The sequence below is a fragment of the Acartia tonsa genome, chromosome 7 (assembly GCF_053477335.1).
Source record: "Acartia tonsa isolate MP-2025a chromosome 7, ASM5347733v1, whole genome shotgun sequence".
NCBI classification, from domain to species: domain Eukaryota; kingdom Metazoa; phylum Arthropoda; class Copepoda; order Calanoida; family Acartiidae; genus Acartia; species Acartia tonsa.
Window position 1 is genome coordinate 16,990,344 of NC_137266.1, and position 24,659 is coordinate 17,015,002.

The 24,659-nt window shown below is 41.9% G+C and overlaps 1 protein-coding gene across 1 annotated transcript; it reads right to left on the reverse strand.

Annotated features, from left to right (window-relative positions):
• Positions 1 to 18: 18 nt before the first annotated feature.
• Positions 19 to 18,825, reverse strand: LOC145324966 (uncharacterized). Its single transcript, XM_080167738.1, has 13 exons — positions 18,710 to 18,825; positions 18,354 to 18,415; positions 17,229 to 17,351; positions 15,944 to 16,031; positions 15,636 to 15,700; positions 15,021 to 15,087; positions 14,465 to 14,556; positions 13,952 to 14,012; positions 5,785 to 5,887; positions 2,275 to 2,360; positions 1,705 to 1,786; positions 745 to 782; positions 19 to 420 (listed from the first exon to the last, which is right to left on the reverse strand). The coding sequence occupies exons 1-13, from the start codon at positions 18,803 to 18,805 to the stop codon at positions 400 to 402; spliced, it is 984 nt and encodes a 327-aa protein (XP_080023864.1). The 5' UTR covers positions 18,806 to 18,825; the 3' UTR covers positions 19 to 399.
• Between the last annotated feature and the right edge of the window lie 5,834 nt (positions 18,826 to 24,659).

A 24,659-nucleotide genomic window follows, 5' to 3' on the forward strand; every position in this document is an offset into this window, starting at 1 on the left:
TAGATTAAAGCTTTCATGTTTTTTTTTAAAGATTTTTATTTTATGTTTAAGTTATTGTAAAGATCTCAACTGTACAAAATGTTTATTAATGATAACATATAAAGTTTTTAAAGATATATTTTTTTAAAATTGAGATGTTAATTTTATGAAATCACAATAGTTGAATTTTATAGACAATTTATGTATATTTTGTACAATAGTTTTGTTAAGTTTGAAGTAAATTTTTTAGACAAAATCAAAGAGTTTTATTATTTTAAAATCAGACAGAAATAAATGTACAGGGTGTTTCAAGAGAAATGTTATGCATAGAAAAAAAACCATATATTTATCTTGAAACACCATGTAAATTTATTAATTTACAAAAACAATACTTAAATCTAAATGAGGATATAATTAAGTTTACTCCCAAATCTTCTTTACCTAAAGTAATAATAGAAATGTATTAGTTTTATATTATGATATTATGACTTCACTCCTTAGTAATTAAATTTTTGTTTGTAGTGAGGTTGTGTAAGTCTGATTCCTCATCAATCCCCTAGCTGCATTTAGGATCTATAGAAAGTTTTCAATGTCTTAACATAGAAAGAAACCTTACTTTATACCCCCCTTTCCAAAAATTGCCAAAGATTTTTTATAAAGATTCCCGGAAATGAAGAGCTCAAATGAACCTAGTAATTGTTTTTTAAAAATTATAATGCATGCATAGCTTGGATGATTTTTTCCCCAATCAATGTAATAGCTTACCTCTTCCTTAGATCCAGCGAAGGTCCCAAAAAGCCAATCTAGAAGTAGAGATCATATGATTATTTAACAGTTAATTTTTAGGTTTTTTAATTTTACTTTAAATTATCTTAAAGATCTTAAATCATTCTTCTAAATTGATTATTAGATAATCTAGATAAATGTGCTTTCCTCCTTTTTATTTCATAAGACTCAAAAATTCATCCTAAATTAGAAAAGGTTTAAACATGTTTTAGATGCTTTCCCTGAAAGTGCCGGTAGATCGGAAGGCCTTAACCCTGGGGGTCTATTCCTGCGGTGCCAGATCTCTGCGGGGCTAACCAGTACATATTAAAACTAACCTAAACTGACCTAAAGTATAAAGAAATAAACAAAAATCCCCTTATCCTTACACTAAAGTAGCAGGATGTCTCTTTGTCTTTGTGTGTCTGTGTGTTTGTACCGAAGGATCTCGCTAACCGCTAAACCGATCGGGTTCTCTTTAACAGGGTAGCTCCACATAGGTCCCAGGAAGGTTTATAACTATTTTAGGGGAGGGTACCACCACCCTCCCAAGAGAAAACAAATTAACCCCCCCCCCAAAAAAAAAAATATCTTTCTTTTCTTTAAATATCTAAGATAATAAATTGGGTTATCCAATTCGACTCTCCCATCCTCAAGTGCCCCTAGAGGCCTCTAGGGGGCGTAGATGCTAGTTTATAAAAAATGATAATAAGCTACTTTATGACTAATTACCTAGAGGAACATGCGTAGCTCCATAGTTACAATCAAAGTGATCATGAAGTATCACAACTACCCTATATCTAATTACCTAGAGGAACATGCATAGCTCCATAGTCACAATCAAAGTGATTATGAAGTATTTAAACTACTCTGTAACTAATTACCTAGAGGAACATGCATAGCTCCATAGTTACAATCAAAGTGATCATGAAGTATCACAGCAACTCTATAACTAGTTACCTAGAGGAACATGCATAGCTCCATAGTTACAATCAAAGTGAGCATGATGAAGTAGGTGGAAATAATCTCCGTTTCCTGGCCACTAAAAAAATATTTTTAATTAGGAATTAAGATCTATTGCTGTTAAAAGTAAAATATTTTTCAATGTGGCATCGAAACCAACTAATGTCCTTTTGAATCGGTTCTAAGCCATTCTTTAAAATCATGTATCGCATCGTACTGTAGACTATGATAATGTATGATGAAGTATGATGCCATGTATAAATATTCCTAACTTTGGAAGTATAGTCATTTTCTTTGTGTCTTATCATAGTAGTAAGGTTTTTTGTTTAATTGTTAAGATATCTCTAACCCCTTAACCGATTGAGATCACTATTTTAGGGAAGATTCACTTAGGCTATTGAAGTAGATAAAAAAAAACAATAGTTGAAAAGTTTAGACACAAATAATTTGGAATCAACAAATCAAAATTCAATCAATATACCCAAAGTTTTTAAACATGCAACGTTTTTAAAACTTTGGGTACTAGTATAATTTACAATCTAATGTCCCCTCCATGCCTAGTCATACCTGGAAGCCGTCATGACCCATCCAAGCACCAACCCCGCAGTCAACAATGATGGCAACAGCTATTATTGGGTGCAGTCCGAATACAACTAAAAAAAGTAAGAACGTATTTTCTTAGAATAAGACTCGGTTTTGTAGCTTGACCGACATACCGCGCGACGTGAAAAGTAAATCAGGCTATTGATATTCATTGATAAAAGGAACCCTAGACAAAAAAAATTTAAGTGTCTATCTTCAACAGCAACAAATGAATTCACGTTTAACCTCCTGTTCGTTTGTAAAAAACTGAAGAACAAACCAACTGAGATGGGTTCTTAAAAGATAATGCCGCGTTTTTTCGACATTTTTTACGCTATGAATAACAAGCGCGGCATTCGCGAAATCTAAACAGAGTATAAAACCTAAGAATTCAAAATTCTAAAATTGTTATTTTAGCCATTTGTATAATGTCTAATATAGCTCTAAAAAGATGTATTAATTAATATGCAGCAAAAATGAATTTAAGATAATTTGTTTTTCTTTTATAAAGGCTGTACCAACAAAAGCGAAATAATTAAATAAATAGTTGTATACTCTGTTTAGATTTCGCGAATGCCGCGATTGTTATTCATAGCGTAAAAAATGTCGAAAAAACGCGGCATTATCTTTTAAGAACCCATCTCTGATATTTCAAAATACTGAGTAGCATTGCTAGTAATAAGCTGCAGAGCATATGCGAGCTAAAAAGGGGGTGTTAGCCAGGGACAAGGGAATGTCTGTCTGACAAACAATTCTATTAAATTCATGCCAATTTATCACGAAACCTCACCAAGTATGTAATGTTATGAATGGTGCAACTATTACAAAAAAGGGCTCTTAGTATAATACATAAGGGTATTCATAAGGGTAATTCACTAAACCTCATGAGAATAGTGTACACTATTAAATAATAAAATAGCAGACGGATTCATAAAAACATCTTACTAAACAAGTCAGATGTAGGGAGATTAAAAAAATATTTTTAAATATTTCCTAAAATTAAAATCTTTAAATTTTTTTCTTATCCATAAAATTTGTAACTGTTTAAAGACAAAAAACAAAATATTTTGACAAATTTTTACTTCGACTCATTTTTAAACACCACAATTAACCCCTTAGGCATAAGTTTCAAATTGATTTAATAACTAAAAACATCTTACTTTAAAGTTAAAAATAAAATTCATTGTTCATTTCTTATTAAAACAAGGATGACAACATTCATAAAAGCGAAGCTCTGAAATGGAAAGACAAATGGACATTAACAGTGTCAGAACTGAATAAACTGAATATTAATGCCTTTACAAAATTGTAAGTAAATTTGTTGCAAAACTGATTAAATACATGTTACGGTTTTAGAACATACTGACATTTTTAGGACTTGATTTTAGAGATGCTTTGCTTATGTATTTTGTTGTAATACGAATCAGAATTCAAAAAATTAGATGACTAGGATAATTTTAACATACAAAAATTTGTTGTAAAAAAAGTAAAAAATCAGCTTGTTTTAAATGAACATACGGACTTTCTAGTAACGATTATAGAGTTGCTGCTCTTTCTAAATCGTACCTAACTGCTATGGGAATTAGCATGTAAAACTTGAAATCGATAGGACAATTCTAACCTTTTTAAATTATCAAACAAAGCTAACTGTAACGGATGGACGTACAGATGGACGCACGGACCGACCCTAATCATGGAAAAGCTTTGCTTTTAAAAAATAATAACCATAAATCATACAATACTAAATCTATTTGACGTTCAACTTAATTTAAAATAAACATAAAAAAACATATATTGGTGCCTTACAACAAAGTTGCCTATGATGCACTGATTCTCCCCCCCCCCCCCCATATTTAAATTATATCTGCTGGTTTCCTTAATGCTATACCTAAAGCACTCCCGCCCCTTTGATCGTTTACAGTTTGTTTTAAAATTAATGCTAGGGAAAGAAGGATTCTGTGCTCCACTAGGCACTTTGGGAGAAACTACCCATATTTTAAATTCTGTAAACTTCCTTCCAACTTGTTTCGCAATTAGGGGCAAGATGTTGTCGAGAAATACAAAATTAAACCACAACAAAAATTATAAAATGTTTGATTTGGAAAAGCATAGTTATATAGTTCAAAACTTTATTGCTAGGTGTCGCAAAAACTTTTTTTCTTTTTAATTTTTAGATGGGATAAATGTTTAAACAATCTGAAATATGTTTTAAAGTATTACAGCTATTCACTGTTTGGACTTTCAATAAATTTTATTTACTATTTAACCTATAATTTACGAATAGTCTATGATTTAGATAAAATATCTAAATAATGTAAAAAGCTTACTCTATGTTCATTTATCTTAAAAATGAACATAGTACTAATCTCTAAAAATCATTTTTTAATGGCTTATAGTAAATTAAGCAAAAACTGACAAAATAATGTTTTAGATTCTTGTCAAATTCTGCCAAAAGTTGCTTAATCTCATCATCTAGTTTAAACTGGAAATCTATGAAATCAGCTCTAAAGCATTGTTTGCCAGAATAGCCTTCCCTTGTCCCTGGGTGTTAGCTATTGCTACAGAGTTAAAAATAGCAGAAACATATTTCCTGGAATAAAAAATAATTTTTGCTGTTTTGAAACTGCATTATGTTTAAATTATGATGTTATAGGATATAATCCTTCAAATAATGATTAGAGTTACATCAAAACACTTCATACTATACATACTTTATATCGTTGTTTTGTTGGTCTTTAATGTCCTAAATGATTTTATATCTTTGACAATTTAAAATATCTTTTTAAAAACCGTTTTTTATAGAACTATTTTTTTTAAATTATCATATGTCATGATAAGATGGTATAGGATGACATGAAGTATTGAAATATTCTTTCTTTTTGAACTGAACTTTTGTTTTTGGACTCCTTAAGTCAAAATTATTAACTAAAATGTTGTTGTTAGAAAATATTCTAATTTAACCCTTTGTTTCCGACAGGTATTAATAAAAGGAATATTTTGCTTTTTCAGTTTCTTTATACTTAACCATGCACAGCAGGGCTACAATCTTGCCAATTGAAATGACATAGGCAAACATAAAATAAAATACTAACAAATGAAATAATAACTCCTTCCCCTATATTCAATTAATTTAAAATAAGGGGAGAAAGGGGGTCCTGTGCTCAGCACATTGCGGGGAAAAATATTTTCAAGAGATATTTAAATTTAGTGTAATGGGATTAATAAATCTTTGTGTACACAATACATTCAGGATGAGTTAGACTTTTAAATATATTTAGAAAATCGTACAATACAATTTTTTTTCTGGGACACCTTGTATATCACCTGGAATAAAAGCAGCCGAATATTACAGAGTTGCTTGTTCCACTAAAGGCTTTTGTGTTGTCCGACTTTTACATTACCTGTTGTAAAAGCTGCAGAATAGTAGAGAGTTGATTCAACAGGATGCATGCTTGTTCCACTGAAGGATGTGGGGTAGTACTACTTGTACATTACCTGGAATAAAAGCTGCAGAATAGTAGAGAGTAGATTCAACAGGATGCATGCTTGTTCCACTGAAGGCTGTGGGGTTGTACGACTTGTGGTGCAAAGAATGAACCTGAAAATAAAGGAAAGATTGCTTGTTGTTGCCTAGTAGAGCCCCCTCACCGCAAATAATTTTGAAATAAATTAAAAATCTGGAGAGGTAGTTTTTAATTTGTTTGTTAAATATTTTAGTTCAGGCTAGGTTAGGTTACAGTTAGTGCTCGGTAACCCCGCAAGGTCAATGCACTGTAACCCCTCCCCCTCAGGAAAGAGACTGCCAGCAATTTTAAAGTCACTGAATTCATATCCATTGCAAAGAACAAGGATGGCAACATCCATAAAAGCGAAGCCCTGAAACGGTAGGACAAACGGACATTAACACTTATATAGTGTCAGAACTGAATATGTGGTATCCGCCTTGGTTAAATGGCAGACACCCGAGTTCAAATGACTACGGCAGTGCGAACAGACGTGGACACATATATTATAGAGAAGCTACGCTTCTCTAGCAATCACTAAATAATAAACAGAGTCTATTCAGATGTTACTTTATTCAGGGTCTAAGGTTTACTAAAGATGTACAACATAATATATATACATATGGATTAGGAATAGAGATAGTTAAAGGTAAATCATACAAGTAAAACATAGATAGTTGCAATGGTTAGGTGGATGGGTATCCCTGTCCGGGGGAGGCAGGATAGCCCATGGAACAGCACAATAGGTAGATAAGAATAGAGGGGTTGAGTGGTAGGTCTGGGTACTAAAAGGGAAGGTTTGATGATTACTGTGACAACAACAGTCTGTGTGGGTGGTGAATCTATCGGGTGAAGGAAGGCTTAGAACCTTTATCCTCAGGGTTGAGGTGGTGCTGATAACTTGGTGGTTGAAGGGAAAGGTTCCGGTGCTTAAGAAGGGAGAGGGAGGGGTCACACCCCTCCCTCCACTTGCAGGACAACTGAGAGATGGAATCAATACCGTTATCTTACATATTTGCAGGTGGCTTTACAATTGTAGAATAACAGGATTAGCTGGGTGCGTAGCATCACTATAACATCTTGGTTTCCGCATGGCCCAGAGTTGCCGAATACCACAACTCTCCCCTCGGAAGGCTGGGAGGGTTGTCTGCACCGCCAGACTTCCGACAGTGGTTGAGGCCTTCAGTTTGTTTTCCTTGTGGAATGGGTCCGCCAGGACACCCGCTGCTGAACGGTGGTAGACTCCAGCCTTCCCCAGGTCGAACGGGATCTGCTATATCTGCTGGAGTAGCTGGTTCTGCTGGATGTTCTGGCCGTTGGATGTGTACTTCTGAGGCCACCCTGGCAACCTCCAGGGGTGGCACAGCACATGAGGGGGCTTGGACCAACAGCTGCATGGTATACATCTCTTCAGGTTTCTCTACTGGGCTGGTGGTCTCCATCTTGTTGGTCACCTTGCTGCTGGCAGGCTGGTTACTGGATGCAGGCACAGCTTCTTCGCCCTCGGGGTTGGTCAGGTTCTCGGCTGACAATGCTGGGGCTGCAGCGGACTTCTCTGGTGGCTGGTACAGGTGCATTCTGCTTCCAGGGTCTCTGTCAACGCGGGCAGGTGGTGGTTGCTCATCCTGGACATTGGCAGGGTGGTGCATGGCAGTCGGACCTGCAGGGTAGGGGAAGGTAACAGTCCATCCCCTGTGCCGGAGGCTGGCTTGGGTCCGCAAGGTTGGCTCCGCTCTAATTGGCTGGGGGACAGGCCAATCCACGGCCACTGCTGCTGCTGGACCGGAGGCACAAAGCCCCGGATTTCCTCCCCTAGCATGAAGGTGTCCAGGCACATCGTCTCCATCTTGGGTAGGCATAATTGTTGGGGATCCTCTACTTCTATGGTTAGGCTCGGCACTTGATGCATCTAGTTTAGTTCCTCCCCAGGCAGCGGCCAAGGCTTCTTCAGGTTGGCTGGTAATGGCTGACATCCTGGTTCCTGGGGCAGATGCAGGAGGCGCAGGCAAGTTTGACCCAGCACAAACTTCCTGGTACACCAATGCAATACAATTACCCTGGCTTGGTTGAGGGGGGTAGACAGCTGGACGCAGTTGAGGGTGAGGGACAGCTGGACTCTCCCTGCTGGCTGGGGGCTCTGGCTGACTGGGGGTGACGGGTCACCCCTTCCTCTGGGGCTGCAGGCTCATTCCGGGGTCCAGGTCTCTCGGTGGCGGCGACGGTTGTCGCCCCAGGCACCAGCGTGGGGGCGCTGGATAGCACCCCCCAGTCTTCACAGGGGTCCAGGTCTCTCGGTGGCGGCGACAGTTGTCGCCCCGGGCACCAGCGTGGGGCGCTGGATAGCACCCCCCAGTCTTCACAGGTGGCGGCGACGGTTGTCGCCCCAGACATCAGCTTGGTGGTGCAGGGCAGCACCTCTCATTCTTCCCAGGTGGCGACGCCGGTTGTGTCCCATCTCCCAGCACGTTGATCCTGGCCACTATGGTCCCAACCTGAGACACAGACTCCTGGGTAGCCGCAGCCCCAGCGGCGGCAGCTGGTTGGGGTGCCGGCTGGGCATCTCCCTCCAGGCAGACCTGGGTGTCAGACTGGTTGTATGCAGGTTGTTGGGCTGCCTGGTGTTTCTTCATTTCCTGGTCCCAACCGGTTCTACACTTGGCAGCTGTGCGGCCGTTGAAGCAGCAGCACTCCTTCGCCCAGCTGGGTCCCATCAGTCCGGCTTCCACAGGGTGTATCAACCTGCCAGGTCTCTCATCCTCCAGTTGGGGCACCAGCTGACAAGCAGGGTCTCCCCTACCAGGGGTCAGGCAGTGCTGGGCTGCTTGGGGTGGCTCCTTGGTTGCATTCAGCCTTCTCCCCATACACACAGGTCCTTTCCATACAACAGCTGCTCTCCTCTCCTGGGTGGAGAGGCCAGCCTCGGCCTTAGCTTCTGCGGGTGCTTCTCCACATGAGGGATCCTGCCTCCAGTTACTCCAGATGGTTGGTAGCAAAGGCCGTTGATGGTGCCAGTTGGAAGGTGGGCTATGATCTCTGGGGGGTATCTGTGACCAGTGTGTGGACAGGTACCCACAGTTGAACCGGCAAGGCCCAGAGGATGCCATACTGATGGTAGCCTGAACTGGGTTCTGAACTGCCAGCGGGCTGTTGGTAGCTACCTGAGTTAGGCCAGAGTTGCCAGCTGGTATTGCGTCCCTGCCAGGCTCTGTCAGCTGCTGGTGGGGAGCCCCTGCGGTGATTCTGGTTTTGGCAGGGGGTGGCCTTCTTATTGACTTCCCTAGCTGGAGCTCTGCATCCTGGTGAGACTCCATCTTCAGCAGCATGGGGGGACTTGGCTGGGTCATGTGCAGTGGTTCAACAGAGTAGAGGCATCTGGTCTTGGAGTGTGGGGGAACAGCCTCACTGCTGCTGGTCAACCCTGCTCCCTCCTTGCTGGGTAAGGCCTTCCACTGCAGCAGGCCACCATTCTCCATCCTTAGGCCGGTCCCCAGTCGTTCCATGCCTGGGGGCTCCCAGGGAGGCTTGGGTGGCGGCTCCCCCACCCCCAGGTACACGTCAGGCATCTGGGTGAAGAGCCTATTCCCCTGGGACAGCTCCCCATCCTCCAGGTTGGTGATGCCAGCGCCAGGGAGGACCTTTCCACCCCAGACACAGGTGGTACTGGCCCTAGGGCTGGGCCTCTTTGGCGTCTCAGTTCTGGTGGAGTCAGGTACATGTTCCAGTTCTCTGGGCGCAGGGCGACACAGTTTAGTGCCCATGGCGGTAGCGCCCATATTGGGGCTGGCCACTAAGTCTCTGAAACTTGTCACCGTCTCACTGGGCTCAGCCGCATCGTTCAAAACTCCAGGGAGGACACATACAGGTTCGACAATCCCCAGTCCAGTATCTCCATTTCTCGTGCGTTGAGCACCAACTGTACAGGAGCTGTGCAACGGACATTCAGTCATCCTTCCAGACAAGGGCATCTCAGGGACCAGGGGTCTGTGACTTTGCATGTGTTTTATGTTCACTGTACTCAACACAGTAGGCCCAAGTAATAACAGAAGCAGCACCTTGTATGAAGAAGCAGAGAGTGGTGGTGTACAGATGTGGTTGGTTTTGATCCAAATGAAGGCTTCTGTCCACCACAGTGCCAGCAGTATGCCTAGGCACACAGTTAATGCCCAATCAGGGATGTCTCCTATTGCCGCACGTCGGGCTAGGGGCTGGCAATTTCTCATCTTGTAGATATAGGAGCAGAGTAGAGTAGCCGCGCCGCAAAGAGGCTCGAGCCGGCTCACCCCTATTACAGATACTATAGCTGTGTAATTAGGGTGGTAGTCCACGTAGCTGTAGACTCTGTCCTCCTGGCTCAAGATTTGCGGTTGCTGGAGTGTCCCCATGATAAGTAGCAGGGGGTTAGTCTGTTGGTGCCAACGGCTTGTTTAACTGTTGAGCCTAAGTTGTTCTCCTTTCCAGTATAGCTCTTAATTTCTGTGATAACCAGCGGATCCTAGCTTAGAGATGAAGGGTGTCCATAGATGTCTCTGGGAGCGTATCCGCTAGTAGATATATGTCTATGTAGGCTATCTATATATGGCTACACTCCCATATATATGTGTGTATTGGAATATCCTCAGAGCTAGCTGGCTTTCCTTCTTGCTCCAACAAAATGCACGCTTCCTCTGTATATAGTTCACAACTATGAGGGTCTATGGTCATGGTACACACCACCAATGCCCAGTGTGGGGCATCAAGTCAGGCTATTTCCACAGGGTGGGCGTACTTTCATTAAGTTTCCATATCAGTTTCCATTGTCGTATGGTGAGGTTAATATTCACTTACTTGCAACCATGACACAAAAAAACAACACTATTTATCACTTGGTTGCTGCACAACTTAGTATTGAGTTGTTAACACTTATGTATTTATATATACATATATTTTGCTCACTAGCCACTCAGCTTTGAAGTAGGGTTGGCAGAGCTAGGAAGATGTTGAGGGTCTGAGCTGGTCTAAGGAACTGATTTGGTTTTCCTTATCACACTGTAGATAGGGAGGGAGGAGCTTGCAAGTTTTTTTCTAAAAAATATCTCTGTTGTATGCTATAGATTAGCTCCTCTCTTGTGTGTGTGTGTGTGTGCCTGAAATCCCCTTTTCTTGCAACGCGCCTACGCGCGGTCAGAGTGCGCACACAGGTAAAATGCGCATCTATCCCTCAATCTGCTCTCTCATTGGTCCGCTTTATCTCCTTTTTCCGTCGAATTTTCGTTGTGTCCCGAGCTCCGCTGCGCAACCGGTGAAATGCGCTCTGTTCTCCCGGTCGCTGTCTCCGCACGGTAGACGGACTTATCCAAGTGTGGGGAGAAGGGGGAGCGCGTGAGGGGACGGGGTAAAGCCGTCCTTCCCCAGATGGGGAGGGGGGTGCCGCAGGTTTGAGGTAACTGGGTGGTGAGGTAATTGGGCTTCTCCCTTAATCCTTGGCTTATTCTTATGTCACCTCAATTGTATTTGCTTCAATTTATGGTGGGCCCCTCCCCTTCCGTTGGGATAAGGGGGTGTATTTGTTGTGTTGCAGGTTTGGGGGTCAGATTGTTTACCAATGCATTGTTATCTTACATCTAGGTTCTATTTTTGGCTTTATCACAATACACAACAAATTATTTACCAAGCCCTGCCCATAAATCTATTGTTTAGCTTTCACACCAGGGTGGTAATCCATAAAATCTGATATAATATCTGTTTTTCTCAATGGATGGCTGCGCTGTAGCCTCTCAGGATACTTGGAAATCTGGTATAATATCTGTCTTTCTCAATGGGTGGCTGCGCTGTAGCCTCTCAGGATACTTGGAGTTAACGTAGTTTTTCTTCTGCTTGGTACACTACACTCGTATTTGCGCTCACAGCTCGCAGCTATTTTGCTTCTTTCAGCCAGTCGGCGGCAGGGAATGTCCCGTCCTGCAGCGCCGTGGGTCCGAATCCGGGTGGTGGCGGCAGGGAATGTCCCGTCCTGCAGCGCCGTGGGTCCGAATCCGGGTGGTGGCGGCAGGGAATGTCCCGTCCTGCAGCGCCGTGGGTTCGGATCCTGCTATCTTTTGCAGTAAATGTTGGCCTATTTTCAGCCGTTTGCAATTATTTGGCCTGTTTCAGCCCGTCCGCAGGCCTGTTTCAGCCCTTGAGCGCTCAATCCTCCGTTCGATTTCGGCGCTCTTCGCGGTTCTCCGTCAAGTTTCGCTGCTCTCCGCAGTCTCTCGTCCGATTTCGCTGCTCTCCGCAGCTCTGGTTCCGCCACTCTCCGTGGTCTTTCTCTAGGTTTCGCTTCCACAACTGCCGGATACAGAGTTAGACCTTGCTATCCAGGGTGGGTAATTCAGGTTGCTTGTGTCAGTTTTGCCAGTTTCACTGCTGGGAGTACCTTAGCCTCAGCTGCGCGTCTGCTCTACACTTGTGGTTTGCCGTAATCTCACACAGCTGTCACCAAAAGTTGTGGTATCCGCCTTGGTTAAATGGCAGACACCCGAGTTCAAATGACTACGGCAGTGCGAACAGACGTGGACACATATATTATAGAGAAGCTACGCTTCTCTAGCAATAAACAGAGTCTATTCAGATGTTACTTTATTCAGGGTCTAAGGTTTACTAAAGATGTACAACATAATATAAATACATATGGATTAGGAATAGAGATAGTTAAAGGTAAATCATACAAGTAAAACATAGATAGTTGCAATGGTTAGGTGGATGGCTATCCCTGTCCGGGGGAGGCAGGATAGCCCATGGAACAGCACAATAGGTAGATAAGAATAGAGGGGTTGAGTGGTAGGTCTGGGTACTAAAAGGGAAGGTTTGATGATTACTGTGACAACAACAGTCTTTGTGGGTGGTGAATCTATCGGGTGAAGGAAGGCTTAGAACCTTTATCCTCAGGGTTGAGGTGGTGCTGATAACTTGGTGGTTGAAGGGGAAGGTTCCGTTGCTTAAGAAGGGAGAGGGAGGGGTCACACCCCTCCCTCCACTTGCAGGACAACTGAGAGATGGAATCAATACCGTTATCTTACATATTTGCAGGTGGCTTTACAATTGTAGAATAACAGGATTAGCTGGGTGCGTAGCATCACTATAACATCTTGGTTTCCGCATGGCCCAGAGTTGCCGAATACCACAAATAATCAGAATATAAATGTACTAGAGTTGGCTCGATATAACTATCTCCCTATTGGCTAGTTTTCTATATGCATATATATTTCTCAATAAATCTATTTTCCTCACCCGGCATTACTATTTAAACGGAAGTAAATATTTAATAATTTAAATGATCCTAAAAAGATCTTTTAAATTATATTTTTTTCTTTACATTCCCATCACTAAAGGGTTTATTATATGATTACAATTTTAGTTCAATATTTGAACACACAAAGTGTCGCCACAATCGAATTCTTTTAAAACAGAGTTTTCTTAAATTTATTATATCATAAATTTAAATTTTCTTTTTTATGATTAGAAATTAAATACTTCATTATAATGTAAATAGCAACATGAAATGAAAAAAATGAATTTGTTTTTAATAAAGTAAAATAATGGGTCTTATAGTTCTGGGCAATGAGAGTTTATTATGGATTATTGGAGCACTATGAGTTTTCAACGAATAGTCCTTGGAAAACTTGAGCTCGTTTATAGACATTTATTTCCTGTATAGATCTGACATGGATCTTGAAGCAATTAAGCAGGCCGTTTTGTACAGTCGAAGCAAAATTGTAAGTAAATTTGTTGAAAAACTGCTTGATACAGGATAATGTTTATAGTCATACTTACATTTTAGGACTTTATTATAGAGTTGCTTCGCTTATAACATTATACTTTGTTAACCCAGGAATCAACATACCAAAAATCAGATCAATCGGATGATTAGATCACATAGAAATTTGTTGTTAAAAAAGTAAAAAAAAATCAACATGTTTAAAATGGACGTACGGACATTCTTGTAATGATTCTAGAAATGCTGTGCTTTCTAAATCGTACCTAACTACTAAAGGAATCACCATGCAAAGTTTGAAATGGATAGGACAATTCTAACATGCCTAAATTAACAAAAAAAGCTATCTCTCTGTGACGGATGGACGAACGTACGGACCGACCCTAATTAATAATTATAGAAAAGCTTCGATTTTAAAAAGATTAACCTGTTTGTATAAAATTTTGCCAAAATCCGGGATGGTTTTGGTTTTCCATGGATGCATAGCTCTATAAGTAAAAAGCAAGGAAAGTTATATTCATTACTGACACAGCTTAAAAAGATTCACAGCATTTTACACAAAAGAAAAGATCATTATTATTTTTGGGGGTAAGGGGGGTTAGTCGATCACCTCTTTTCTAACTTTAGATTTAAAAAGATTTTTTTTTTTAATTTGAAGAGAGAGGGTATTTTCTTTTTTTGGGGGTTGAGGGTGTCCAACCCCACTAAGAAAATAGCTTAAAACCATTAGTATGTATATTCCCTGAAGAGTAGTGCTCAATGGTTCAGTGGTTACTGAGAGCATAAGCTTCAAACAGACAGACAGATATCATTTTATTTGTATTATAAAACGTCATATATGAATCAAAAATTGGTTTCAATTAGTTTTCAAATGCCTGTCAGTGAATTTAAAATTTAATGACTATGCTTATTTGAGTATGACGGGCAGACTGAAATGTACCTGTGCATTAGATAGAAGTGTGGAATTCTGTAGTGAGTAATGGTCAGAGCAAGGACGACATTCAACCACAGAGGATTCTCAGCCAGAGTCACCTGTTTAATGAAATTTTTTTAAAAATATTCCTACAAATATGTTAAACTGAGGTTTGTACGACATTAAGGAGGTTATTAAATCAGTTGCATGCACACTGCACAGGGGTGTATTTATTGACAAGGTAAAAAAAAGGGGAAAGAATGTCTTTCCAATTAAAATCTTTATGTGGGTTGTTACTGTTAACACCCCCATAGTCCCCCCTAATCTAGACTCAGCTGCAAACATCAGTTAGGACATGCTTATTAGCTGATGGTTTATATTTCAATTTCAGCCGTTTTTTATATTTCTATTTAGTCGTCTTGATATTTTTAGACTTTTATTGTAATCCTATGAATTGAAAAAAAGATTATCAGACATAATTTTAGTTGAATATACATAAGTATTTTCAAATTAAAAACAATTTTGATTAACATTGACAATTAATGAAATAAAATTAAAATAAAAAGTTTGAATTTTTACCAACCTGCATTGGAATTTTTCCATTTGCCCAGAGATAGCAGAGTAGAATTTCTATCCCAGCACCAGTTATACTAAATACAACATTAGTTTTGATCGAATTGTATTATAGACAGCTATCCGCGGAATTATAATAAAAGAATAGAATACTAAAACCAGTTTTGTTAGTTCCAAAAAGCCAAAGAGCTTGCGAAAAAAACTGGTATTAATTTTATGATATTTATTTCAATGTTCGCAGAAAATTTTCTGTAATACGATGCTATACATGATTTTTCAGTACGGCTGAGAAACGGTTCTAATCCAGAGGATGATAATCGGTTCCAAGGTCATTATGGGAAAAACATTTCTTAAAAGTAGACTTTTGATTGATTTTCTTATTTTTTCTACTATTATTAGTTATTTTTCTTTAGGTATAAAACCTTTAAACTTTGATTGAAGATTAAGACATTATAAGTTGCTTTAAGGTTTACATTAATCTTCCAACTAGTCCTAATTGTATATTGGTATTTTCGAATGAAGATTAAACTCTTCTTAATAAATGTTTATAAACTTCTTGAATTAAAAAAAAACTTTTGCTACTATTGGTTGCTGTTGTCCTTGTTTAAAAATGAAACCTTCCTACCTTGCAGAGGTTGACCAGAAAGCATCGTGTTTCAATTGTTCCATAGATGGATAGTTTGGATTCACCTGGCATAAAATTAATCATGAGAAAAAAATTAAAGTAAGACACGAAAACCTAAAATCCTCCCGCTCTCTTATTTTCATGTATTTCTTTTTGGTATTGCAATAGTTTATTTTAGAGTGTTGAAATTCAGAAATACAGTATAGAGGAAACGAAAAATGAAATAATCCTCGCCCCACTTTTGAAAATCAATATTTGGTAGCTTATGAAAATAAGGGAGGCGGAGGATTATAACTTTACATATTTACCTTGTATTTGTGAAGTTTATCCTTCAAGGGTCCAAAGTAAAGAAAGTAATCCCATATTCCACAAATTATCCAACATCCCAAAACGTCCCTGAAAAAAGCAGTGAAGTTACATTTTAAAACATTTTTGACATTTTTTCTCATATATATTATTGATAATCTCATGAAAAAGGCACAATTACTTTTCTAGTTTCACGCCAGGCTGCATTTGAATCAAGATAAAAGTAAGTGCCGAGATCTGGGACCTATGTATGGTAAAATTAGACATAAAACCATAATGATTCCAGGTAAAACCAAAATATTTCAGCGGGATCTCTTTGAGAAAATTAGATTTGAAAATTTCAGGTTCAATTTTCACCCCCTAGGAATGACAAGAAAAGCAAAGATTATTTATTTAAAATTTTGAACAACTTTGCTTTTATGAAGTCATTCTTAAAACCTCTCTATATATGATTTATTTAAGGCTGAATTTCCGTGACCTTAGCAAAGCAACTGATAAAAATGGCCATTAATTAACTCCCTTTAGGAGTGGTTTTATGAAGAACTTTTAAAAGCAAACTTGTTCAAAATTTTAAATAAATAATCTATGCTTTTCTTGTCATAATTATGCGGCAACTCCTAGGGGGTAAAAATTGAACTTGAAATTTTCAAATCTAATTTTCTCAAAAAGATCCCGCTGAAATATTTTGGTTTTACCTAGAATCATTATTGTTTTATGTCTAATTTCACCATACATAGGTCCCAGAGCTCGGCACTTAATTTTATCTTGATTCAATTGTAGCCTGGCGTGGTTTATCATCTGATAATCTTAAAACAACTGCACGATTCTAAGTAGGAATAAGGTATAGCCAACAAGCGAAATAAATCTAAAATAATATTTTGGGCCAAATTAAATGATCGACTTTACTACGAAGTGTTTGCCACCCAAAATCACAAAACCTTTCCGAGTATTTTTTTCAAAGTTTTTTGTTGTTTGGTTACAGCTGGAGTCAAAGGTGAATTTAAGAACATTGAACTTTCTGAAAAAAAATTTTAAACTCGAAACCTTCAGTTTTATGGGATCATCGGAATATCTAAAATGAAAACAAGAAAGCATAATTGATAAAAAAAATGAATCAGTAAAATAATGCACATACTTTTTCTTTCATACCATCAAAAACACAAGATATTATTAGATAACTAAGCATAACTTTTAATAATATAATGGTTCAGATACACATACAGAAGTACATAAGGGGAGAAAGGAATCTAAACTTTATAGAATACACTTTGTGTCTTTACGGCCAACCTGACGACAATATGAGCCATCCAGTTTAGCTGGAAAGTTTTAGCAGGACCAAAGGCAGGATAAGCCTGGAGACCTGCAGCTTCTGGCAGGTAGTAGATGCAGGCATACGCCATCAACCAAGATCTACAATAATAAATGTAGTGGATCTTAATCCCTAATCAGTAAATTGGGCCAATTAAAACATCTTTACCCTTTTAAGGAAAAATTTCCAGTAAATATTAATTCAAGTGAATAGTTGGGGACTCTTAAGAGTAATTATTGTTTAAAATCAAGGCTTAAACCTGCACATAAGCCTTAAATTTTAGCCTGTATCTGTAAGAAAAAAGAATCCTAAAATATGGATAGTCCGTTAAAGAAAAAATTTAGACATCCAGCTGAATATTAAAGTTATAATGTGATGATTTCACTGAGCTGCCAAGCCTTGTTTAAAATAATGTTTTTAGAATCTGTAATAAGGGTAATAAGTATTGTTTATTCCAGGGTTGGGCAGCCACACCTGCACTCAATTCAAATTTAGGACTATGGCTGAATGTGTTCCAGAGTGTCACTAATCTATTTAATGGCCTATAAAAGCATCGCATCTGACGGATAGGCTTATTATGAGTAATTGTAACCCGCGCGGCTTAGTGTATGTTTGTATGTAGCCTTGATTCTCTGAAGTTAGGATTCAGATGCACGAGGAGATTGGAGATGAGAATCCTTTGGCCAATCGTAGATTGGTAAGCTTCGCGCACAGCTGAGTGTATTTTATGTTACATTACAAGCTGACCCGCAATTCCCAAGGAAGCTACTCAACTATTATTTCACCCTGGCCCAGAGTTTTGGCAGGTGTTCCATTTTAAGCCACCCTAATTAATGGCACTATGAATAAGGAGCATGGACGAAGGAAAGCACAATTACAGTTGCTTGATAGGTAGGATCCTAATGTCCTACAAACCTCCCTCCTTACAACCCAAGGGCATCTCAGGGAAGGTTGCGTGACTTTATTCTGACAAATTGCAACAGCATTTGTCATCCAAATGCAATATTTATGAGGGGACCTAAACTCGGATTTTTCCTACCACAGCGTAGTTCGCTAATAACTACTCTATGGGCTCAGTCTGCCAAACCCTAGTTCATTTTTACCTGAGAGATGCCATGAAAGCCATTCCATGTCCCTCTGTTCCCATCAGTGGATCAATATGAGGCTTAACAAAATTAGATGAAAAACAATTAGATTCAAAACAATCATAAGGAATGAATTAAAGATAGAATTAAATAATTATATTGAAAACTAGAATAAAAATAAGTTATTTTTTATCCCCTTTAAAAATTGTTATCAAGGGGTAAAATGAACATTTTGATATATAAAAATTCATCTGATTTGTAATACCCCCTCTTACCAAAAAAAATGTATTTGTTGGATGGGGGGGGGGGGAGATATATATTATCAGTATTCTTCTTCCTAATTTAAATTTCTTGTAAGCTGATATATAGAGTACCTTGCTCACTTTTTCCTTGTCATCTTTAGCTACAGTAACTGCTGCCTGGTAGAAAGGAAAGGTCATAGGCGCTGTCATTTTACCTATGTCAGGCATTTTGAGTCTAAAATTTGATTCTTTGACAGATTTTTTCACATTCTCCTTTAATGGATGAAGAATATACGATGATATTTTGACAAGGGAAAATTTTTCGTTAATTTAGCTTGCCAAATGGAACTGGTTTATTGGTCAGTTAGTTCATCCAATAGTAGGGGAGGAGATGTAGTAAAGGGGGTAGATGATGATAATCGTTTTTTTTTTGAGCCCGCTACAAGTTTTGCTTTATTAGAGAACATGAAAATCTGGCGTTAGATCCAAGTAATAATATATCCATTGCACAAGTTGAAAATATGCGTAAACTTTTCATTTGACTTTTTCTCGAAATACTTGGATTTAATTCCAGAAATAGGTGAAATACAGTGGGTCAAAAGTAATTAATTAGAAAAATATGCATTTATCATATATTTCCTAATTATAGATATGGTGAAATAAAATTCACAGAAAAAATTATGCTACGTTTTTTCAGACAGATAAATATAGGATATAGAAACAAGAATGAAAACATCCAAAAAAAGATTTGCAAGTTGCATAAATAGAGATATTGTTTATTTGCATATCTATAATACAAAGTAAAATGATGTCTGTCCGTCCGTCTGTCTGTCCGCCGTCTTTCTGTCCGTCCCTTAAGATCTCGGTAACCGCTGAACCGATCGAAATCTACTCTTCAGGGAATATACCTACTGGTTCTGTGGTGGTTTTAGGCTATATTCTTGGGGAGGTGGGATACCCCCAACCACCCCAAAAACAAAAAAATCCCCCCCCCTTTTTTTTGCTGAAGATTTCCTTGGTCCTTTTTTTTGCAAAACAAAAGCTCTCTGAAAAATGTTAAATTTTGACATAAAAATGGAACATTCAGAAATTTTTAGACCTGTAGCTATACTATGAGCCAAGATAATGGGGACAGGTGTCCCCCCCCCCCCCCTCCTATCTAAAAAGAACTCACTGAGGGCCCGATCTTTTAGGATTAAATGTAGAGTACCCTCGCTACTAAAATGATAATCTGTCATAAATGCAAAGTAAATTATAAGACTAATCAGTTATGGACGCTACAAACAGACACTATCATTGTAAGAAACTTATGCAACAAATAGACGTATATTCTTTGAAGATAAGTACACCTATTGAAATATAGATAGACAAGCAACTTTGTTTCTTTAGGGACACTAAAAGCTTTGAGGGGCAATTTCTCTTTTGGGGGTGATTGTATCCTGTCCCAAAATAGTTATAAACCACTGTAAAGGGAAACCGTATTGGCTTACTGTTTACTGAGATCCTTCGTTAAATACAAAAAAACTTATTACTTTATATAATAGGATAGATGTATAAACTTGTATTTATTTTAAAGTAACTGTAAATTCAGTAAATAAGAACATATATTATATATCTATTGTGGTATCCGCCGAGGATAAATGGCAGACACCGGAGTTCAATTAGATTACAGACGTGGACACCTTACTATAGAGAAGCTACGCTTCTCTAGCATTCACTAAATAATAATCAACATCTATTTCAGTTGTCACTTTATTGAAGGTCTAAGAGTTACTAAAGTTGTACAACATAATATAAATACATATGGATTAGGAATAAAGATAGTTAAAGATAAATCATACAAGTAAAACATAGATAATTGCAATGGTTAGGTAGATAGCTATCCCTGTCTGGGGAAGGCAGGATAGCCCATGGAACAGCACAATAGGTAGATAAGCATAGAGGGGTTGAGTGGTAGGTCTGGGTACTAAAGAGGGAAGGTTTGATGATTACTGTGACAACAACAGTCTGTGTGGGGGGTGATTCTATCAGGTGAGGGAAGGCTTAGATCCTTTATCCTCAGGGTTGAGGTGGTGCTGATAACTTGGTGGTTGAAGGGGAAGGTTCCGGTGCTTAAGATGGGAGAGAGAGGGGTAACACCCCTCCCTCCATTTGCAGGACAACTGAGAGATGAAATCAATACCGTTATCTGACATATTTTCAGGTGGCTTTACAATTGTAGAATAACAGGATTTAGCTGGGTGCGTAGCATCACTATAATGTCTTGGTTTCTGCATGGTCCAGAGTTGCCGCATACCACAACTCTCCCCTCGGAAGGCTGGGAGGGGTTGTCTGCACCGCCAGACTTCCGACAGTGGTTGCAGGCTTCAGTTTGTTGTCCTTGTGGAATGGGTCCGCCAGGATACCAGCTGCTGAACGGTGGTGGACTCCAGCCCTCCCCAGGTCGAACGGAATCTGCTATATCTGCTGGAGTAGCTGGTCCTGTTGGATGTTCTGGCCGTTGGATGTGTACCTCTGAGGCCACCCTGGCAACCTCCAGGGGTGGCACAGCACATGAGGGGGCTTGGACCAACAGCCGCCTGGTATACACCTCTTCAGGTTTCTCTACTGGGCTGGTGGTCTCCATCGTGTTGGTCACCTTGCTGCTGGCAGGCTGGCTACTGGATGCAGGCGCAGCTTCTTCGCCCTCGGGGCTGGTCAGGTTCATTCGGCTTCCAGGGTCTCTGTCAACGCGGGCAGGTGGTGGTTGCCATACTGTAGGAGCGTTGCCTCCCTCAGGCTCATCCTGGACATTGGCAGGGTGGTGCATGGCAGTCAGACCTGCGGGGTAGGGGAAGGTAACAGTCCATCCCTTATGCCAGAGGCTGTCTTGGATCTGCAAGGGTGGCTCCGCTCTAGTTGGCTGGGAGACAGGCCCATCCATGGCCACTGCTGCTGGTGGACTGGAGGCACAAGGCTCCGGATTTCCTCCCCTAGCCTGAAGGGGTCCAGGCACATCGTCTCCATCTTGGGTAGACATAGTTGTTGGGGATCCTCTACTTCTATGGTTGGGCTCGGCACTTGGCGCATCTAGCTGAGTTACTCCCCAGGCAGCGGTCAAAGCTTCTTCAGTTTGGCTGGTAATGGCTGATATCCTGGTTCCTGGGGCAGATGCAGGGGGCGTAGGCAAGTTTGACCCAGCCCAAACTTCCTGGTACACCGGTGCAATACAATTACCCTGGCTTGGTTGAGGGAGGTAGACAGCTGGATGCAGTTGAGGGTGAGGGACAGCTGGACTCTCCCTGCTGGCTGGGGGCTCTGGCTGGCTGGGGGTGACGGGTGTCACCCCTTCCTCTGGGGCTGCGGGCTCGTTCCGGGGTCCAGGTATCTCGGTGGCGGCGACGGTTGTCGCCCCAGGCACCAGCATGGGGGCGCTGGATAGCACCCCCCAGTCTTCACAGGGGTCCAGGTCTCTCGGTGGCGGCGACGGTTGTCGCCCCAGGCACCAGCGTGGGGCGCTGGATAGCACCCCCCAGTCTTCACAGGTGGCGGCGACGGTTGTCGCCCCAGACATCAGCTTGGTGGTGCGGGGAAGCACCTCTCGTTCCTTCCAGGTGGCGACGCCGGTTGGCGTCCCATACATCGACTCAGACTTGCTGGCTAGCGCCTCTTGCCTCTCCCACTCGGCGGCCGCCAGGGCCTCCCCGTGCCCCGTCCTGGTGGCGCTGGGTAGCGCCCCTCGGCTCTTGCTGGGGGTGACAGGGGTTACGGACACCGGTCCCCTGTGGTTGAGGCTGAGGTCCAGGCCAACCCGGTTGGGTTCAGCCGCTCCTCCCAGCACGTTGATCCTGGCCACTATGGTCCCAATCTGAGACACAGACTCCTGGGTAGCCGCGGCCCCAGCGGCGGCAGCTGGTTGGAGTGACGGCTGGGCATCTCCCTCCAGGTGGACCTGGGTGTCAGACTGGTTGCATGCAGGTTGTTGGGCGGCCTGGTGTTTCTTCATTGCCTGGTCCCAACCGGTTCTACACTTGGCGGCTGTGTGGCCGTTGAAGCGGCAGCGCCCCTTCGTCCAGCTGGGTCCCATCAGGCCGGCTTCCCCAGGGTGTATCAACCTGCCAGGTCTCTCCTCCTCCAGTTGGGGCACCAGCTGACAAACAGGGTCTCCCCTACTAGGGGTCAGGCGGGGCTGGGCTGCTTGTGGTGGCTCCTTGGTTACATTCAGCCTCCTCCCCATACACACAGGTCCCTTCCATCCAACAGCGGCTCTCCTCTCCTGGGTGGCGAGGCCAGCCTCGGCCTTAGCTTCTGCAGGTGCTTCTCCACATGAGGGATCCTGCCTCTGGGTACGCCAGGTAGTTGGTAGCAAAGGCCGTTGATGGTGCCAGTCGGAAGGGGGGCTATGATCTCGGGGGGGTACCTGTGGCCAGTGTGTGGACAGGTACCCACAGTTGAACCAGCAAGGCCCAGAAGATGCCATACTGATGGTATTCTGAACTGTATTCTGGGCTGCCAGCAGGCTGTTGGTAGCCACCTGAGTTGGGCCAGAGTTGCCAGCTGGTATTGCGTCCCTGCCAGGCTCCGTCAGCTGCTGGTGGGGAGCCCCTGCGGTGGTTCTGGTTTTGGCAGGGGGTGGCCTTCTTATTGACTTCCCTAGTTGGAGCTCTGCATCCTGGTGGGCCTCCATCTTCAGCAGCATGGGGGGTCTTGGCTGGGACATGTGCAGTGGTTCAACAGAGTAGAGGCATCTGGTCTTGGAGTGTGGGGGAACAGCCTCACTGCTGCTGGTCAACCCTGCTCCCTTCGTGCTGGGTAAAGCCTTCCACTGCAGCAGGTCACCATTCCCCATCCTTAGGCCGGTCCCCAGTCGTTCCATGCCTGGGGGCTCCCAGGGAGGCTTGGGTGGCGGCTCCCCCACCCCCAGGTACGCGTCGGGCATCTGGGTGAAGAGCCTATTCCCCTGGGACAGCTCCCCATCCTCCAGCTTGGTGAGGCCAGCGCCAGGGAGGACCTTTCCACCCCAGAAACAGGTGGTACTGGCCCTAGGGCTGGGCCCCTTTGGAGTCTCAGTTCTGGTGGTAGTGTCCATCTTGGGGCTGGCCACTAAGTCTCTGAAGCTTGTCACCTTCTCATTAGGCTCAGTTGCATCGTTCAACACCCCCAGGAGGACACCTACAGGTTCAACAATCCCCAGTCCAGTATCGCCATTTCTCGTGCGTTGAGCACCCACTGAACAGGAGCTGTGCAGCGGACATTCAGTCACCCTTCCAGACAAGGGCATCTCAGGGACCAGGGGTCTGTGACCTGGCATGTGTTTGATGTTCACTGTACTCAACACAGTAGGCCAAAGTAATAACAGAAGCAGTATCTTGTATGAAGAAGCAGAGAGTGGTGGGGTACAGATGTTGGTGGTTCTGGTCCAAATGAAGACTTCTGTCCACCACAGTGCCAGCAGCAGGCCTAGGCACACAGTTAATGCCCAATCAGGAATGTCTTCTATTGCCGCACGTCTGGCTAGGGGCTGACAATTTCTTATCTTGCAGATATAGGAGCAGAGTAGAGTAGCCGCGCCGCAAGGAGGTTCGAGCCGGCTCACCCCTAGTATAAATACTATAGCTGTGTAATTAGGGTGGTAGTCCACGTAGCCGTAGGCTCGGTCCTCCTGGCTCAAGAGTTTCTGTGGCTGGCGCGTCCCCATGATAAGTAGCAGGGGGTTGGTCTGTTGGTGCCAGCGTCTTGTTTAACTGTTGAGCCTGAGTTGTTCTCCTTTCCAGTATAGCTCTTGATTTCTGTGATAACCAGCGGATCTTAGCTTAAAGATAAAAGGGAATATGTTAGGTATCCCTAGATGTCTCTAGGAGCGTATCCGCTAGTAGATATATGGATAGGTAGGCTATCTATATATATATATGGCTACACTCCCATATATATATATACGTGTATAGGAATATCCCCAGAGCTAGCTAGCTTTCCTCCTTGCTCCAAAAAATCACGCTTCCTCTGTATATAGTTCACAACTATGAGGGTCGATGGTCCAGGTACACACCACCACTGCCCAGTGTGGGGCATCAAGTCAGGCTATGTCCACAGGGTGGGCGTACTT